Here is a 20,873-nt window from a genome sequence, read left to right on the forward strand (position 1 = left end):
CACATAACGCTACTACTGTCCAAAACATCTGAAAAGCTCCCCGTGATTCTGAGGTTTACCCCAGGAGATCAGAACACACCCAATAAGTCTTCTATGTAACTCCTCTGATATTCAAAGATGGCCATTATCACCATGCACCCCACCACAGGTTTCTCCCCATGCAGCCTCGAATCCTTAACTTCTTCCCCAAAGGGCCTGGTTTCAAATCTGTTTGTCACTCTGTATATGGTCACCTACATATTCCTTACGTGTAGTATCTAGAATAAATGTAATATTATCACTTGTATGACACATACAAGGGCAGAACAGGGGGAAGCTAGCAACCCTTCCTTTCTAAACTCCTTATGCCCTAAGGTTACATTTGTTCTTTTTGTGGCTACTTCATACTCTTGACTCCTAGTGACTGTGTCTCTGAAATCCCTCATCCTGTACCACATGCATAACTGACAAGTGACGGCTTCTCCATCCTGTACGTGTGCGCTTAGCACCTGAGAGCTAGTCGTGGCACTTCAGATTTATCCCTGTTCAGTTTCACCCTGTTACATTCAGCCTTTCTTACCAGACGGGGAAGATCTTTTAGGCTCATCCAACAGATTCACTCTTCATCCCAGCACTCTGTTATCTGAAAATAAGATGAGCCGTCTTTACCTAAGTCATGGAGAAGAATATTGAGCAGGACAGTGCCAATATTCTTTATTTTGTCTATAAAAGCATCATAAAACCACTTAATCAATGCCTGGTAGACATATAAGCAAAGTCGACCACACATTTTTATCTGATCAGTCTTTGAATGAAGAAAATCAAGTTGGTCTGACGTGCCCTGTTTTTCGTGAACTGCCCTGTTCCTGTTCTCTCTGAGGTGCTCACGAAGCAGCATCACAATATCCTGTCCTACGACCTCGCCCAGAACCAACTTCAAGCTCATCCAACTATAGCTTGTGAAATCGACTTACCTTTTGGAAAATCAAAACGGCATTTGCCACCTTTAAGTTTCCAACCGCTCTTCCTTTTTCCAGATTCCACTGATCACGACTGAGTGTACGCATTTTCAGTGTTTCTCAGTTTCTAGGAGAAATTGTCCAAACCAGAGGCTTTAACTCATTTTGATTAACTTATTCTACCATTTTGGGCTTTCACTGCCACAATGCTCTATCCTATTTATTCACTTCAGTCCTGAGATCACCTTCGTTGACCAAGAAGACAAGAACAACGTAGGAGTTGAGAATTTATATTATTTTATTATTTCATGATAATATAAAACATGTCCCACACAGCAGGCTTGGGCTTTTCCTTAGCATTTTCTTGTTTCCAAAATATACCTAGAAATTCGTTTCTACTGCCCATTGTATTCTTCACTGTCTGAGTTTTGAACATGTCTTAGGTCATTCTTTCAATTATGATTCCATTTTGTGAACACCTCACCTTCATCCTTGGACTTTGAAGAAACCCCTTATTACCATCCTATCCTCTTCCTGAACTGGATGGTCCTCTGGCTCTCTCCTAGCACCACATACCGCCACTGCCAGCACCCCTCATTGTCACATACGCTGAAACATATATGAGGATCAGTGTGCATTTGTTAAAGGAATGATGTGTAGGACTAACACACAGGGCTAAAGAGAAGGTGGGGCGCATCTTCAGCAAGGAGGACCAAAAAGACATAAGCAGAAACACTCAAAGGATGTTAGGAAGAGAGTGACCAGGGAAGTTTGTCTAAAGGAAAAGAGTTCCCACAGGAATGATGGAGTGTATGCTGGAGAGGTCATTGAATCATGATTGTAGGGCCTTTGAACGCTAGGCTAGAGCATCTGGGCTTTATTCTGTTTGACCAGGGAAAAGACATGCATGAATATGTGTTTTAGATTGTATTGAGCTTATAAAGTTGATATGCCTCTTTAAGTTGTATTGGGATATATCCTAAGGGATCACCCAATTTAACGTCAAGTGCGTCTCCGGTCTCGCATGCTCTAAATGTTCACAGTGAAATTAAGGTCATTTAGGCATCCAGAAAAAGAAAGTCCTAAGTCAAAACAAAATGTTCATTGCTAGGTGAACAAATGTCACTTATCTGAATGCTTTCACTAGCGATCAGTTTATTCTTTTTAATATTCTTTTAAACTTCCTAACGTTAGGGGGTAAGAAGCAATTTAAGATGATCTTTGAGAGAAAGAAATAAAATACAGTTTATGAACTTGACCATAGTACTTCATCACTGCTACCACGGAAACCAACTGCAGTTCCTCTCCTCACTGTGACATAAATTTTATTTAAATTAGGAATTCCTTCTTAAACTGGGTTCCTGTTCAACGCAATCATTGGCAACAAAATGTAATTCAAGGAGTCTGCCTGGCTCATGAATACAAAATGTTGCATTAAAAAAATAGCCTATAAACATGCATGCTATTAAAGCATTTATTTGCTTTAGTTTCAGGTACATAAATTCCTGGCGTTTCTGCTTGAAAAGTCCTGACAGCTGAAACAGCAGGAATTCATGAACCAGTAAGTTATTCTTAGAAAAACCATTCAGTGTAAAGTATATCAAACGGGCTCATATCTCAGCTGTGAAGAAAAAGAGGACACCACTTGCCAAATTGTCATGTTTCCAAATTTCCCCTCATATTCACCAAGCTACTATTCTGTAAAGAAGAAAGCAGATACTGAAAGATCAAGTTAAAAAATACAGCAGCCTAAGTCTGAGATGAGAGACCTGGGACTCTAGTTCTCCGTGGGGTGCCGGCAAACTGGCTAAATAGAAGACTAGAGCTTCTTTATTATTTAAGAAGTTGGAGTCTTAACTGGTGTCAGTGAAGGCAGATAGACTGAACGTATCGGGTGAGTCGTGCAGATCAAAGGCACAAGGTCAAATTCACAGTTTACAGCTGCCCCCATCTCTTCAAGATTGACAGCGTGTAGGTAAAACGCGCAGTGCACTTTTGACTTAATGATCTTAAATGAAATGTAAATAACACTAGTTAGGTAGTAAATTTTATATTTAAGAGGAACTTCAAATACGTAGATTATGGTATTATATTCTTTTTCTATTTTCATTTGCTATTGTAATATAATTCCCCATATTAACTTTCATTACATCACTCTAAGGGCTCTGAAAATGCTGAGACAGATATTGATATGTATGGGTTCATTCTACTCATAGCAGAACTTTAAAGCAAAAGCAGAATTTATGCTACAATGTGAAGCATCTCCTTACCGACATGTTGCAGCAGGGAGAGGGGGATGGAATGGTACGAGTTCTTACAGGGTTTCAAGTTTACTTTGTAGGATTGAAATTGTTGCTTTGTGTGTCACTATAATTGTAATGCATGGGCTCTGTAGTACGCAGCTTTTCCACATGGTGGTACACAGAGAAAATGACAATATTTGTTCAATATTTGGGATAAAAGATGGGTTTGTTAATAACTGGAAGCTAATCTTGGCTTTACTTTGCCACCTTGTGGGCTGAGGACATCGATATCCCAGCACAGCTACAACGCAGTCATGACTCAAAGGCTGGGAAGCTTCGCTGGGAATAATTGTGGTGTAACAAAATTCAGAGTACAGCCAGCTGCGGAACAAGCAAAAGATCTACCAGTAGTTTTGCAGTGAAGTATCACAACAATGAGAAAGTGTAAAATATTTTAGGAAGCAGTGGCGGTCCAGTGGTTAGGACTCTGCACTTCCACTGCAGGGGGCATGGGTTCAGTCCCTGGTTGGGGAAACTAAGATCCCACAAGCCACGTGGCCAGAAACAAAACAAATCAAAACAAAACTTTAGGACCCAAATCAAATCAAAATAAGAGACAGGGAAGCCACTCAGAAGATTACGTAGACATTAGTTACTATTGATAGCGTATTTCCTGCCTAAAGTTGTTTAGAAAATATGAAATCAAGGCTAACCTCCCAGTGTATTAATATACTGAGCACAGGAAGTGGAAGTCGTTTGCTTAGATACTCCTGAAAGTGCCATTATTGAATCCATACGCTCTGCTAGATTGCTTCAGCGGTTAAGTAGCTCATGGCCCTGTGGGCTGAAGTCGGTACACTGGCCCCAGTTCAGCCACTGATGCCATTTGCGACCTTGAGCCCCTCTCTGACTAGCTGCACGCTTCTCACTCTGCATCTTGAAACAGAGCGAGACTTGCCCTCTCCTCGTTTCATGGGAATAGAGTGAAGAGAAGTGAGGAGTTGAAGGTGGAACTCTGTACTGAAAGAGCGAGAAAGCTTAGCAGTGAGAGCCTGGCTCGTCTCACGTGGTGGGCAGCTCCTGCGTGTCACAGAAGGACGGCCACCAGAACGCCAGTTTGCAGAAATAAGACTAGTTCTGTCCCCACACACAGCATACTGGACCTCAGTGGTTCAAGTCAGAGATGTCGGGGTCTCATCGCACGGGCGCTGTCAGGACAGCAGGCACAGCTAGGCTCCCAGCCTTCTCTCATTGGCAGTGCTTCTGCCTCCCAACATGAGAATAAGACAGGACTTTGTGAGCCAGGTGCACAAATTGTCTTCAGGTGAAGAAACAACCTAACAAATACATGAACCATAATCACATGGCTCTTCTATCTTATTCCTACCAGATTCCTTCAGCATAATTGTATTAGACATATATCCAGGAAAGCATTCTTTGGATTACATAATCTGCAAATACTGTGAGTAACTTCTTTATAATTATGAGTACAATGTTAAGTAACAATTAAAAGGGTAGAATGAATGGTACTTTTTTAAAGGCTCGACTTTGGATATAGAGACATGGGAGAAATAAGTTTTCACAAAGTACAGTGTAATTAGTTATTACACTGAAAGAACTGCTAAAAAATTCCAAGTTTTACCAGAAGACAGGTATAAAGGCTCTCTTTAATCTTGTCTCCTCAAGTTTGGGTCATTTCCACAAATAGAAAATATATAACTTACCTATACACTTTCTTAAAATGTTAGTCTACTAAGGATGTGACCAAAAGGACAAAAGCAAAAATCACCTCACGTATTTATTCTGCCGTTACACTCTAACATAATATAATGTCCCAATACATTGTCTTTGGTGGCTTTCCTGGTCCTGGCCCGGGTGCTTGTCTCACTGGGCCTTGGGTTATCTGTATCTCCTGCCTGTTCTTTGATCTTCTGGCCTCTGCTCATCCAGTAGAGTGCTTTCAGAAACAGATGTCCAGTAATTGTATGTGACTAAAGTGGGGTATTAAGTTTGCCTCATTTACTCACGCGTGCTGTTTGTAGATATCTCAACCACAACTGCATTACAACTCTCAGACCTGGAGTATTCAAAGACTTACATCACCTAACTTGGCTGTAAGTATTCTAGCTTTTCCTTCCCTTGGATCCCAGTCCTAATGATAGTCATCAAGGCTCATAGTTTCCATCTGTTTATGTATCTTGTTTATTACACTTATTTTTCTGCTTGTCACATAACCTGGAGCATGTTACCCGAGCAGTTCAGATAATGGCTTGCCAAATGGTGGTTGTGTGAAGAGAAGTCAGTGCTACGTTTTTTCAGGTGGCCTCTGCGCCCAGAAGTCGGCTTGCTAAGTTATCCGTCCACCTGGTGTTTACCTATAGCAGGGTGTCTCAGCCCAGCTCTACTGGCATTTTGGCCCAGATAATTCTTTGATTGTGGGGAGGGGGGCAGTGCATTTTAGGATGTTTAGTGCCATCTGTGGCCTCTACCCCACTAGATGCCAACAGTACTCGTTCCCAGAGTTGTGACAATCAAAAATGTCTCCAGACAGTCCCAAATATCCCTTGGGGGAAAGAGCGCCCTCTGTTGAAAACCACAGACCTAGACAGTAAGCAAGATAAGGCCTTTCTTGATTTCCAGAGAATTCATAGAAAAGACTGAAAATATGTGAGCTTGTCGTGTTTCATCACTTATCAAGCTGAGCCACCAGCTCCATCCTAAGGAGTCTCACATGAGAGGTCTGTGTTTTCATCAGGAAAAATGAACAAAGGGCAGTTAGAAGGCTGTGTCAGTTCTCCCATTTTCTGTAGGCCAGCCTGGTCTGGGGGAAAAAGCTAGGACCTCAGCTGTATCCAGATCCTTGTGTATGCCGTGGCCCCATGCTGAATGTCGCAGACAATTTTCTTGATCTTCCTAGGCCTCTCTTTCCTCATCTTTATAATCATAATTCCTTTTTTCTAAGAGGGATGTTGTGAGAATTAAATCATATAACATATATAAAGTGTCACATGCAGAATGCCTGGCATATAGTAGGTGCTCAGAAGGCCCCTTCTCCAAATCCTACCCTCAGGTACCTCTGAAAGTAAGAGGAAATGGTACCTGGCTTCAAAGGCAACGAGAGAAAAGAAGGCATATTTCCTCTTACCTATTTTTTTTCTAGGAAAATACCATATAGAATTAAAAACAGTGATTTGAATTTATAAGTCTTTTCACTCTTTCACCCTCAAAGCTTCTAATAAGTTTGTTTGCATAGGCCCCACTAATTACATCATTTAAACGCCGTGAGACCAAGGAACCATTTGTGATTTCCTAAGAATCTTTTTTCATTCATTTTTCATTCGGTCAATCAGTAGGTCAAAGCATTTATGGAGCCCATAATCAGCCAGTAGCTAAGTGCAGCTTGTCTGGACCCAGGAACCCAGAGGTGAAGGTTCTTAAGTCCAAAGGGAGACGGATACAGGGGGCAAAGACCATCAGGATGGACTTGATAAATCCTGGGATGGGGATTATGGGGGTTTGGAGGAAAGTGCTGCCCCAGCCACGGGGTGAAGGAAAAGCTCTCTGGGAAGAGCCCTGAGCCAAGTGTGGACAGACAGGAAGGAGGAGAGCAGGTGTTGGGGGGAGACAGGATTGCACGGCCTTTTATTTCTTCCTGGTTTAATTTCGCAAATGTATGTAACATTGGAAATGTTTGTGATAATGTTTTGTCAGAATTCTAGATGACAATCCCATAACCAGAATTTCACAGCGGTTGTTTACTGGATTAAATTCCTTGTTTTTCCTGTAAGTATTCATCTACCTTTTAATCCACCTGTCTATAAATTGCAATGACATCTAAAACTAGCTTACAAAAAGAGCTTTAAGGAAATCAAGCCCCCTAAAATTTATACTAGTCAAAACCTTTCCTGTATTTCAAGCCACAATTACTGTTGCTACTTCCTGTCCATGGCTCATGGTATATTTTAAGCCGACTAGTTCAATTCCTTTTGATCTCCTTTAATTTCCTTTAGTCCTAAGGCATGTTCTGTTTTGTTTTCTTAAGGCATGTTTTTATTTGCAGTGGTTCATTTTTATCTCCTTACTACATTTCAATTTGTTAGGGTCTTCCAGGAGTTCAGCTCCAACTACATTTTTAACAAAGGAAAATGTGTCTTTGTCCAGCAAGAGTAACTGAAAATTCCAAAATCTTTGTCTTAGCAACTAAGCTTTTCTCATAATTACATTTTCAGTGTTTATTAATATACTGGGATGATTTATCAGCAGGGGATTATTATGTTCCTTTACAGTTGATCATACAGCATCATTAATTTTCCATTTGTGAAAAGGGACCACAGTATCATAAATTAGTCATGCAGCTTAACATGCTCATGAGTTGTTTTCTTCCCCAAATGCCTCCCACTATCACTTCTTAGATTTAATGCAGTTTCCAATGTGGCCTTTTAATATTGTAAATGATTAACATTTCTCTTAAAATGAAACTTTGGATGTATGATGCTGGAAATGATTGCAAATTTGAAGTTCACAAGGAAAATTACCATGAACTTCAAAATTATTACCCAGTATATACTTTTGTTTCATCTCATAAAGTCAAACTGTTTCATATTTATTCCTAGGTTATGTATCACACTTATGCATTCATAGTTTCTCTGACATCTGCTCCCTTATCCATGCCACACACATATCTAGAGACCATTTTGAAGAGGTAGTTATGTCTATATTCTTCATCCTAATATATTGATTTTAGCATACAAGTTCCCAAACTGTGGAAATAGTAAAAATACTGTTCTTAAAGTGACATATCATTTCGTTTCTAATTAATGTCTTCTTTGTGTAAAGGTCTATGGTGAATAACTACTTAGAAGCCCTTCCCAAGCAGATGTGTGCCCAAATGCCTCAACTCAACTGGATGTGAGTATGCACTTAGCAGCTAATTTGTTGTTCGCCCAGATTCAGGAAACTAGCCCTGAAGTTAATTCACAATTACACAAAAAGCTCATCTCTGCTTTTCTTTCTAAAACTAAAATCTGATCGTGTCACTTCCTGGTTGAAACATCTTCTGGGAATCCCCACGGGTGTGAGGGTAAAGTTCAAGCCTCCCAGTTTAGCACCAGAGACCCGTTGTCCTCTATCCCTTACTCCACCTGGTCTCTTTGCCAGCCCCTTCTCTTGTGCCTTCCTTTCAGATACACCAAACTACTGCTCCTTCAGTCAGTTCCCTGAACACATGTTGTTCCTTCAACTTGAAAGGTCTTGCTTCTTTATTCTCTGACATTTCCTTCAAAAGTCAATTTAAACATCACCTTCAGGAAGCCGTCTCTGACACACCCACCAGTTCAGTGGCTGCCTCTGTGCCCCGATTATGACAGGAGAGCCTCCACCACGCCTCCCCTCCTCCCACTGCACCGCTGTCTCAGGGCACTGTCATCATAGAACCATCTGTTTACCTGTTTATCCCCTACTGTTCAGTAAATTCTGTGATTTTATACCCAGCACAAGGATCAGCACATAATAGTGCTCAAAAAAAAAACTCTGTAAATGAACGTGCTAAACCATTTCCACTCCTTGGTAGCTTTCAACCAATACACGTTTAAGCCATTCATTTGGTTTCACCACCTCTACCACCATTCCACCATGTTCATATTCACGGTCTCCTGAGACAGGCAGGATTGGCACAGGAGCGACTTCCTGTCCTGGGAAAATGCTGGTTGTACTGTCCCCCCAGAACTCTCCCCATTGTCAAATCAGGGGACTCAATACCCATAATATGATAAAATTTTTGTACCTCAGCTTTGGATCCTCTCTGAACTAGCCTCACTTGTTACAACGCTATCAGATGACCTTGTGTTTATTTACTGACTTAAAAAAATTATTTACATACCTGTTATCAAAAGGCTTTTAAGGCAATGGGGGTCTCACGTAAGTGTGCTAAATGTTAAAAATGGGAGTGATGGGACTTCCCTGGCAGTCCAGTGGTTTAGACTCCATGCTCCCAATGCAGGGGGCACAGGTTTGATCCCTGGTCAGGGAACTAAGATCCCACATGCCGTGCAGAGCTGCCTTAAAAAAACAAAGGTGGGGGAGGGGGAATTGATGATCTGAAAACCATGAGAATAAAACTCATGAAGAATAGGTGGAAAATACTTAGAAACTAAGTAAGTACATCCACACAATGGGAAAGCAACAGGAAGGAGTAAAGTTAACAGAAAAATATCGGGCCTCCAGCCTGTACCCATCCCGTCCCCAAAATGGGCATCAGCAACGAGGAGGAGACCAGGAAGCAGCATCCAAGCCCTGGGTTCTGGGGACACTCATTTTCACTCTAGGCTCCCACAGACACGAGGGAAAAAAGAGACACTCAGTGAAAAGATGTCGTTAGCAAGACTGGCTGACCGCAAATGAGAGCTGAGAGGTCAGACCCAAATCGCCCCAGTTCAAAGGCAGAAAAAACCCCGCCTGGCCATGCTTCTCCTCCCTCACTTGCTATCAGCTAGGACTGTTGCTCACACCTGCGAAGTGTTATGAGATGTAAAAACATTTTCCCTATTCTACTGAACAATATTTGGACTTTCAAGGGACTACACTGTTTATTATTTGCAATTGCTGTATTTTAAGAGTGAAAAAAATAGTTGAGTTCCTGCAAGACCTCTAAGATGGCTTTAAAATAGGATTTTAAAGGCAATGACAAAGGAACTGGTGATATTAACGTGAACATGAGAAAGGTTCAGAGGCAGCAAAACAGCTATTGTCGTGTACGGGAAGCCTGTAGGAAGCCAACGGTAAACGGAATGAGGAGAGTTGGCAGAAGAGCCGATCCTCTCCTTCCTTGGCGCTGCTGGAAGCGGCCATGTCAGAGTGTTCCTGAGGTTATTCCCTGACGATGTGGGTGCTGCTGTCATAAGGTTCACCTTGGCAGAACGTAGTCTCTCCACCAGCGCTTCTCCAACGTCAGCGTACAGCGCAAGCAACGCAAAGACTTAGGACAGACCGCTGGGCCTCAGTCCTAGGGTTTCTGATTCAGTGGGTCTGGGGTGGAGCCTGGAAATCTGCATTTTGACAAGTTCCCAGGTGATGCTGGGACCCGGGACCCTCGGAGCAGCACTGCACTCAGCATCAGCATCACGGAGGGAGGTAGAAAGAGCCGGCACTTTCCTTCACACAGCTTGGGACTCCCCATCCTGACTCTGGCATCCAGTATTTGGTAGACAGTTTGGCCTGAGTTTCTCCTGCAGCAGAATAGAGACACAAATATCCACCTGACCCTGGGGGAGGGGAGGGGAGAATATAGCGATCTACGATGCCACGACTAAGTGTCTAGGCATTAGATTCAGATGGATCTGAGTTAGAAGGTCAGTTCTACCCCTCAATAGCTGTGTGACCAGAAGAAAAGTAAATTTCCAAGATCCTCGGATTCCTCCTATGTTAAATGGGAGGTAATAATACCAACTTTGTAGGAGTGTGTATTATGCACTCAGAACAGTACCTGACACTATAAAAGCCCAATAAATGGGAGTTACTATTATTATGGTACAAATTTTATGCTAATTAATAGCATGGTATCTGGCACAGAGACACATTCACAAAATGGCGGGTGCCCTTTCGCTCAATTTTATTAAGTTCTAACACTAATTAGAAGGGGAAAAAGATGCAGAATATTAATTATACTGACCCTGCAATAAGTAGGAGGAAAGCCTAAAACTTGGAATGAAGTAAAAATAAAGTTCAGAGCTGTTATATCACCCAAAACTGCCTTTAGACATACGATTTGTGCAAAAACATTAAAAATATGTTTCCTCCATGCCTTTTAGGGATTTGGAAGGCAATGGAATAAAATACCTTACGAATTCCACCTTTCTGTCGTGCAATTCACTCACAGTGCTGTAAGTATACAACGTGATTCAGTAAATGAGGGGAAACCCAGTAGCTTTGGAAATCGAAAGAAAATATTGGCAAGGAATTTTAAAGTATGTTTTGTTTACAGCCTTGGTCTGAAACTGAAGTACTAGAAAATGTACACATGGATCTATTGACTTGGATGGTAGGGCCAAGCCTTCTGTTTAGCTGCCAACCATTTAAGCCTCCTTCTTTCTGAGGGCAGTCATCGTTTCTGTGCACTCTCTCTGCTGAACCTAACCCTATGGTCAACAAGGAAATGAGATAATGTATGTGAAAGTGGTTACTGCTAATGACACTTATCACTTGATGTCTCTCTCTTTAAAGAAAACAAAATTTCATGCTAAAGAGAAGAGGCTCTAATGTATTCTGATTGGCCAAAGGTTCTGCCTGGTGATTCTGATTGCTGACTGTGTTTTTTATGGGGGCAGGAAGGCAGATGGATCAGTTAATTGGCACATTTGCACTGGTAAGCTTAAAAACACAAGAATGTGGTTTTGTTTTCATCATAGTTCCCCATATATAGTAAGTACTTAGTAATGTTTGTTGCTTGGATGGGTGGTTGGAAAAGAAGAATCAGAGCACATCCATTTGTAGTAATCGAACCACTTTTCTCCAACAGACTAAGAGATAAGGCTGTTGCCAGGTTGCATAGTTATCAATCAGATTGAAGATTAGCATATTTAGTAAGAAAAGAGGCTGTCCCACATAGGAGATGCAAAGAGTTTATTCTTTGTCTCATGGATAATGAGAGAGAACACTGGAAGATAAATACCATCCGCGCCTCCTATTTGCCATACGCGGGCCTCTCACTGTTGTGGCCTCTCCCGTTGTGGAGCACAGCCTCCAGACACGCAGGCTCAGTGGCCATGGCTCACGGGCCCAGCCGCTCCGCGGCATGTGGGATCCTCCCGGACCGGGGCACGAACCTGCGTCCCCTCCATCGGCAGGCAGACTCTCAACCCCTGCGCCACCAGGGAAGCCCCACGCCTCCTATTTTATAACACCATGTAGCTTTTGAATCACCTTCATACTCATTATCTCATTTGTTTACACCCCTGTAAGGTAGTTAGCTGACGACCCCCTCTTTTTTGCCGTTTGTCCTGGAGGATTCCGTTTCTAGACAGAGGAAATGTAAAATCGCTGTTCCCCACCAAATTTAAAATTTGTTTGTGGCCCAGATGGTGTTGGTTCAAGCTTTGCTCTTTTTCTGGACGACTTCTTATAAGGAATGTGCCTTACCCAAAGATCCTCTCAAAGCCTTCACAGAACTATTAACAGGGTCCACATTTGACATCGCATATGTGTACGTTGGGAAAGAAACACTTTCTAAAGTAATCAGAATCCACAGGAAGCGCAGCTCCGTAAACCACACTCAGCACCTCAGGTTCCTTACGGGAGCATGTCCTGGAGAGAGCCTATGGATACATCCTCTGTAAGAAACTCCTGCCTGTGTTCCACACCAGAACATGCCTTGCTTTGAGACTTCAAAGGTGGCTTATTAAATTACACGCGGATCAGTGGCATCTCCCAATGAGAACTGATTACTACAGCAGACACAAATCAACAGTGCTGACTCTTACCATGTCTTACAGGTTTCTGCCTAGAAATCAAATTGATTTTGTTCCAGAGAAGACATTTTCTTCATTAAAAAATTTAGGAGAACTGTAAGTAGCGTTGTCTACTAGGAAAATATGATTTTGCTTCTTCAGGATTACAAATCTAAATGACTAGTGAGACTGCTTTTCATTGGTAGCAAATCAAAATCCTGTGGACACTCAAAACCAATTAAGAAAACCAACATTATCCTAAAAGCAAATTAAAAATCAGACAGTGGGCTTACTATGGATTTAGCCTACTCTAATTCCTCTGCCCATTTTCTTTGACTGATTTCATACATATGTGTGTTTGGGAGTAAATGAGTTTTCCATGGCTCCTTAAGCTCAGGGATTCTCCTCTCTAATGTCTAGAGTACAATTAATTCTCAGTACATGCTTGCTGAATGAATAAATGACTGAAATAATACTAATCAATTATAACTAAACAAAAGAATGAACATGCTTATTATCCCTTAAGATATAACTTCCAGAGCAGATGATGCAAATAGAAATGTCTAGAAAGAGGCTCATTGCAAAATATTCAGAGAGCTCATGTACATTTTTCTGTTCAAATATATGTTGTGTAAATCTAAACCTTTTGAGAATCATCTGTCTTGCTATTAATTCATCGCTACCCGCATAATGGTGTATCATTGGCATTTAAAACTGTCTGTTACATTACAAATAGTGGTGATTAGGGTAGAGAGCTCCTCTTCCTGATCTGAAGTCTAAAAAATGGAAATTAATTTCTTAATCACCTTCTCCCCCATTCTTTATACCTTGCTTTGAAATCCAGAAAGGACTGTGAAAAGTAGTTCAATAAGAGGAATTTGAAAACAATTCACAAATAATTAAGATAATTTAATCTAATGAATGAGTATCATAAACCAAATCCACAAATATTTAAGTGCCTATAATGTGCAAAGCACCGCATTAGAACTAAAATATTATCATTCTATGGCAAACAATTAAAGACAGCTCACTCAGAAGACCGCTCACTGCTTTCTCACAGGAGCATTCCTGATCAGACCTTGGAGGATGGATACAGATTTGGGTTACGGGGGTGGAATGGAGGAGTAGCCCAGGACAAACAGGAGTGTGTTTTTATACAAACTAAAGGAGACAGTGGTATGGAGTCCACATTCTGAACATTTTCCTAATCCTCTTCTTATACTACACTTAGGCAAAGCCAACCCCCTGCCCCCGCCAAAAGAAAGAGCCTAAATAAGAGACACTGCCTTTCTTCTTTTAGGACCACCAATAATTCATTCCAATCCAGATAGCACCAGTATGATAGAAGAAATTCAGAACCCAGTAGAATTAGCTTGAACAAGGCATTTACGTTTCTTAAGTTTACAAAAATGTTAGATAATTTTACTGTGCCTTTTTGACCACAAACCCCTTCTGGAGAGGAATAAGCACTTAGATGAGGCCACTCAGATCCTTTTCGCACAGAAGACTGTACTTTATTTTTCAGGGTAACACTTTGCAGGACGTTCTCCAGGTGTACAAGGTCATCGTCATCTTGTTTTGTTGTCACTCTCCCTCTGATCTGTGCACACCCGTGGCTTTCTTCTGCGCCATGACCCACTTGTGCTCCTTGCATCCGGAGCACCAGATCAGAACACCAGCTGGCAGGCTGTCTACACTTGGATGTTATGACAGTCCCTCAAAATCTATTTGTTTAAGTTAATTTGCAGATGACCCTTACCCCACAGCCAGCTTCTTCCCCTAGGCTTGCCTGTCTTGGTGGAATCTGCATTCTTTCTGGCAGCCTGGCTAGAAGACTGTTCCCTTTCCTTCTAACTCTGTTTACACTTGATGTCCTATCAGACCGTAAACCCTGCCAGTGCCTCCTTCAACCCATATCAGCTGTCACCCGGTCCAGGGTCACAGCCTCCTGCCAGGTCTCCCTCCTCTGAATCTCTGGCATTTCATTCTTCGAACAGAATTATCATCCCATAACCCAGGGCATATTTTCCCACTGTCCTGTTTAACATTCTCCTTCCTTGTTGCCTGCTATAAAGCAGAGTCCTTGACATAATTCTCAAATGTTAACGTTCAGAAGAATCACAAGGAATGCTGGCTTTAAATGCATGTTACCAGGCTCCCTTCCAGAGATTCGGGTGTGATAGTTCTGGAGTGGCACCAGGAAAGTGCTCTTATTATAAGCATCTTCCTTGTTTCCGATGCCTGAACTGTACTCTGGGAAATACTGCCTTGGAATGCATTCATGGCCTTCCCATTTTGTCTCCAGGCTCTTTTCCAGGCTCACCTCCTCTACATCTCCCCATCCTTTCTATCCTCCACCCACGTTGGACGACTTGCTGACTCCTGGAGATGTCACTGACTTCCAAGCATCTGTTTCTCTGGTCCTGCGTAATCCTCACTTGAAAATCTGCTCTTCTTTGACTCCACCTATAAAAATCATCAAACTTTGCTCAAACGCTGCCTAATTTCCCAGGCCAAGTTTGATGATTCCTTCCTCTGTTTTTCCTCTGTACTTGTGTAATAACACTTGTTTCATTCTTTTGTTTCATAATCTAGTTGTTTACTCTAACTGTAAGCTTTTTTAGAGAAAGAACTAAGTCATAGTTATTTGTCACTCCCATATATCCATCAGGAGCACCAAAAAATCAAAAATAGATAAGATCTTTGGTTTGACTCCTAGGCGATTTCACATCTGTTTCACTTTTAACATCTTTTCTGGCTCAGAGGATATTTTGGACCCTTCAAGATTCCTGATTCCTTCTTATCCTGACACATCTCTTTTTCCCATTCTGTAGGGACACTGCCCTGCAATTCTTTCTGGATTGGACAGCCCTATTATATTTAGATCTCAATTCTCAATTTCTTCTAAAAAAGAAGTACCATATAAAAGTAGACTAAAAATATGTGAACTTATCCATTCAAGATCATCTGGGCAGATGTTATGTGGTCAAAACTCTCTTAGTTGGAATGCACAATGAGTGGAGACATAGGTCTTGATCTCAGAAAGCTTCTAATGTAGTTGGATAAACAAGATATCACACACATGAACCGAATATGAATCACAGAAACGATGAATGGCTGAAGGTACAAAGAGTACCTAAAACAGAGGGAATTAATCAAAGTAGACATTGAAGCCATGTTGGGAGTGTGTTGGGGAGGGGCTGAGGGGAAATTCCAGATGGGAACTGGATGAGCAAAATGTCACCTGTCTGAAAGCGATGGAAAACATATCCATTTGGCCGACTCACATGACTTTGTTGGGTAACAAGCTATCAGGTTGGTTAAATTGGATTGTATTTTCTGTTACATCAGATGGGATGATGACAGTCGTGAGAAGTGATAACTATGTCATTTATTTCCAATGTAATGGCTTTGGGTTTTCACTGTCACCAACAGGGACCTGTCTAGCAATATGATAATGGAGCTACCACCCCACATTTTCAAAGACCTGAAGCTTCTTCAAAAACTGTAAGTCCTTCTTCCCACTGTCATCAGATTTAAATGGCAACATCTTGAGTTTCCAAAATAATAATATCCTCATGCTTCTTTCCTCCTCCCTTCTAATGGTGCAAAAGGAATCTGTCGTCCAATCCTCTTTTGTATCTCCACAAGACCCAGTTTGAAAGTCTTAAACAGCTTCAGTCTCTGTAAGTCAAGTGTAACCATATGTTGATTATAATTTTAGTGTGTGTGCTTTACCTAGGACCACATTTATTTTTAAACAGTATTTGACACACAGGAGGGCTTTTACTTTGAGCATGCATCCTCAGACAGTTGTTAATATCATGATTACCATCAAGTATGTACCGAATGACAACAAAATCTCATTTTTTACCATTCAGTGTGTCAACACCATTTCTGTGTTTGAAGCTACATATAGCTCCTTCCTGAAAACAGGATTCATATGGAAAAATCTCTTACAGTTTTCACAAAGAATTAAATTTGCAATAGTTTTGTTACTAAGCAGTCGGTAAAAAAAAATAGCAAATTATATAAGACTTCTCTATTTTTTCCCTTTTTCCCTTTCTTCTTTCCTACAACAGTCTACTTATAGCAATCCTCAGAGCATGCTTTTTACTTTTCAATCAGTAAAGAAAATATTATCCCATAAATATGAACATTCAGACAATTAATATTGTTTAGTATTTTAAAATTTCAAACATACTAGATTTTAAATGGTGCCAAGAACTCTGCCAGTTGTTCTTTGAACCGCATCAGTTCCTCTCCCATGAATAGCCATTGTTGGTTAAAGTTTGGGGTTTTTTTTCCCCACAGAGTGCATATTACTTTACCTCATCCCAGCCCAAAGCCTTTCTTCATTTAATTCCAAAGACCAATCCTTAATATCGCTTTTTATTCTTGCTAAATAGTTTTCTGTTGGAAATCAATACAAGATTTAGATTCTCAATAGATATTAGTGAACATCCAATGATGAAAAAGACTTGGTTCCTGCCCTCAAGAAGCCAGAAGATGTGGACAAAATGATCTTCTCTTCACTCACTACGTACTGAATTCCGAAAGGCAAAGTATCAAGTTACACATCACGCCTTTCTGAAAAGTCAAAGTACAGCTCACCCTTCCCCCTCCCCATAACCTCAAGTCCTGAAAAGTCAAAGTAGTAACTATTTACCCCATACTTCCCTTCCTTCATTTCTTTTCTTTCTTTAATGTCTCATTTTCTTTTCTCTAAAGATTCATTTACACATTTATTTTACAAACATTTATTAGCCACCAACTTAATCATAGCACTGTCTTGGGCACTCAGTATATAGTAGCCTCTGCTCTTTTGAAAACCACAGACTATTCATCAAATAATCACATAATCCATGTAATGGTAATATTGTGATAAGTTCAGGAGAAGCTAGAGAGCAAAAGAAAGAAGAGGGGGGCACGGAATCCTTTAAGAAGGACTCCAGAGTTTCCTGCAGGAGGGGCCCTGTGATGATTCAGTGGTAGAATTGTTTCCTAAGTCTCATTTCTGACCACCAAGGTTCTCTATAAAGGACTCAGTATGCAAAGGAAAACTCAGAACCTTGTCCAGAAATCCTTATTCAGATTTGCCCAAAAGAAGCTGAGTGAGAATCAAACATCTTTCAAAATAAGCCTTTAAAAAGCAAAAGGTTTCTATCTTTTTAGATTATCCTCTTTCCGTCTATGTTTCCAGAGAACATGGCAGACTCCCTTAATTCATGCCATCCTGAAGTGTCTTCTAAGAATCCATATTTGAAGAAGCTTCTGCATAAATGAAGAGTGTTAGGGGTTATCATTGGAGCCCTGTGTGGACATTTTATGGGGTTGGAGGAATTACAGGAATTGTGCTTCCCACTGTTGTCTTAGAAAATGATTGTCCTGAATCGGAGCTCCTTTCATTATTGCTTCCATGGTTTTCTACCTTGAAGATACATAGACCAGGAAGAAATTACTGTATTTAAATCCAGATTCTGACAAAACTCAGGCTGAAAATATCAAGTCCTGTCTGAAACCCTCTAACTCATATTTCGTGCTTTATAAAATCAAACTACAGAGCCAGTTTCACAATCATACAAATCACAACTGTCATTTTTAAATCAAAGAAATGAATGAACGTGTTTTACTAGAAGGTTGTTCTGCATATGAAAGTGATAAATCAGCTCCAAGTTACCGGAGGCATAAATAGAAATGGCAGTTTTCTAAGACAGTTTATTGTAAAATTTTCATCCTAATTTGAATTTATAACAAGATTTTAAAGCATGGTTTTTAAGATTGACAAAGAATACAATGATTTAAAAGTTAAATCCTAAAAACATGAAGCCTATTGTGCATATTTTCCAGAGACCTGGAAAGGATAGAGATTCCAAGTATAAACACACAAATGTTTCAGCCCATGAAGAATCTTTCTCACATGTATGTATGTATGAAAGAATGGGGAAAAAAGTATGGTGAAATGTTGCCGATGTTCTCTTTTAAACTGTCTGATGTATCACTGCAATGTGGGTTTTTTTAAGTTAATTAATTTATTTATTTATTTTGGGCTGCGTTGGGTCTTTATCGCTGCACGTGGGCTTTCTCTAGTTGTGGCGAGTGGGAGCTACTCATTGTTGCGGTGGCTTCTCGTTGTGGAGCACGGACTCTAGGCGTGTAGGCATCAGTAGTTATAGCACGCGGGCTCAGTAGTTGTGGTGCACGGGCTTAGTTGCTCTGCGGCATGTGGGATCTTCCCGGACCAGGGCTCGAACCTGTGTCCCCTGCCTTGGCAGGTGGATTCTTAACCACTGCGCCACCAGGGAAGCCCCTGCAATGTGTTTTTATGCAAGAAAAGTCTTTTTATTGAGAACTTTTTAATTTTGTCACCTTTGGTCCCTGTTCAAATAGAGCTCAATATTATGATGTGCTGATATGAATGATACTTCTCTCTGGAAGCATGCTGTTTATCCAGTTGAGGCCCAATAAGAGATTAGGGCACCAGAATGCCACATATGACACAAGATGAGGTCACTGGCTAATGATACTCAGGAGACCTGGAAACATTAATTCACCTCACATGAGTGAGCAGTCAGCTACTCTAAGTTTTGAGCCCTTAAGAGGAAAGGTGCTATATAAATTCCAGGTGTTGTTTCTGTTACTGAGTGCACTGCAAAACGGAGGTAATTAATCTTTATAGTGGTTCTGATAAGTCACATTAATATATTTGGCTAAAGTGCACTGTGTAAGTTGTCTTAATATAGGAGTTTATGACATGATCATTTCTTTATCAACTGTGTAATCTAATGTGTTCATGACTTCAAAAATCAACCACTGTTATCCACAAAAATAGGGAGGATTCGATGTAAGATATCAAGTTGGGATCAGCAAGGGGCTGAAATGGTTGGTGTGAAGGTGACCTTTTGGGAGAATATTTTGTTTATGTCTACGCAGTGGGTGTGATTACCCAAAGACAAGTATTTGATGTATATCCACATGGTTTTCATAACTTCTCTTTCTGTGGCTCTAGTCGATAAATATTTCATGAGGCTCTCATTTCCTTGCTGCAGGCAGAATGTGAAGTCTCCTTAGAACAGAGAAATTCAACCTTTGTAGAACTTGATGGAGAAGCTGCTGCTTTAAATATGAACCGCAGGTTGAGGTCAAGAAGGACCCAACAATTAACAGAAAATGTGTGAACTTAGTTACTTCCCTACTGAGTGACCTAGCGATTCTTCTTTCATCTTCCTTGCCCATCATTTATTGAAGCACGTCCACCTGCCAACCAGTGCCCTGGTCCCAGTGGGAGGAGAGGTTGGACCACCGTAAGCTACCTGAGGGCAGGGATAGCCTTCAATATCTCTGTGTGACATACCCAGCATTAAACCATGCATCATTCATTTGCCATCTAGCAAGCATTTGTTGAGTACTTCCCTCATGCCAGGGAGAACACAGGGATGAATGGGAGAGAGAAATGTCTGCCTCACGGAGCTTCCATTTAGCTTTGGGAACCAGAAAGTAAACTAGTTAACAAATTAATCATTAAGAAATGCTGGGAAGAAAAGTATAGCAAGATAAAGGGAAGGAAGGAGGATGTAGGTAGTTCACCTACAAGTCAGAGATGTGACAGTCAGGCAACCCTGAGTGGAAGGAGACAATGCTTCCTGGAAGATTCTTCCAGCAAGAGAGAAAAGCAAAAGCACTGCAGTGAGAAGGGGGTGAGCCTGGCTTGTTTCGAGAATTAGAAGGGAGCTGACGTGTCTGGGTGGAGTGAGCACGGACGGGAAGCGCTGAGGCGGATCAGGGTAGCCAGGGGTCCAATCATGGGAGGCCTGGAAGCTGGGGCAAAGTAAAGCTTTTTTTTTTTTTTTTCCCTGCCTCTTTTTTTTTTTCAAATTTTCTTCTACTTTATTTTTATTTTCACTTTTTTTACTGAGATATAATTGACATACAACATTATAGTTTCCTGTGTACAACATAATGATTCAATATTTGTATATATTGCAAAATGATCACCACAGTGAGTCTAGTTAACATCCGTCACCACACATTGTTACAAATTTTTTCTTGTGATGAGAACTTTAATATCTACTCTCTTAGCTACTTTCAAATATACAAGACAGTATTATTAACTATAATCACCATGCTGTACCTTATCTTTCAAATGTTTTTAAATTGGTGTATTATATTGAACGTCAGAAGTTTTTAAAAAGTGCAGAGGATATAGTATTCATATGTTGAGAACATTGGCTTTTTAAAATAAAACAGTTAAT

General features: G+C 40.8%; 1 protein-coding gene across 1 annotated transcript in view; it reads left to right on the forward strand.

The window, feature by feature from the left end:
• The window catches only part of RXFP2 (relaxin family peptide receptor 2), a 46,589-nt gene that overhangs the window by 11,659 nt on the left and 14,057 nt on the right, over positions 1 to 20,873 (forward strand). Inside the window, exons 6-14 of the mRNA XM_059996191.1 lie at positions 4,572 to 4,643; positions 5,224 to 5,295; positions 6,893 to 6,964; positions 8,018 to 8,089; positions 10,987 to 11,058; positions 12,667 to 12,738; positions 16,057 to 16,128; positions 16,236 to 16,307; positions 18,472 to 18,543. Coding sequence (XP_059852174.1) covers positions 4,572 to 4,643; positions 5,224 to 5,295; positions 6,893 to 6,964; positions 8,018 to 8,089; positions 10,987 to 11,058; positions 12,667 to 12,738; positions 16,057 to 16,128; positions 16,236 to 16,307; positions 18,472 to 18,543 — 648 coding nt within the window. The remainder of the gene's footprint in view (positions 1 to 4,571; positions 4,644 to 5,223; positions 5,296 to 6,892; positions 6,965 to 8,017; positions 8,090 to 10,986; positions 11,059 to 12,666; positions 12,739 to 16,056; positions 16,129 to 16,235; positions 16,308 to 18,471; positions 18,544 to 20,873) is intronic.

The sequence above is a fragment of the Delphinus delphis genome, chromosome 18 (assembly GCF_949987515.2).
Source record: "Delphinus delphis chromosome 18, mDelDel1.2, whole genome shotgun sequence".
Taxonomy (NCBI): domain Eukaryota; kingdom Metazoa; phylum Chordata; class Mammalia; order Artiodactyla; family Delphinidae; genus Delphinus; species Delphinus delphis.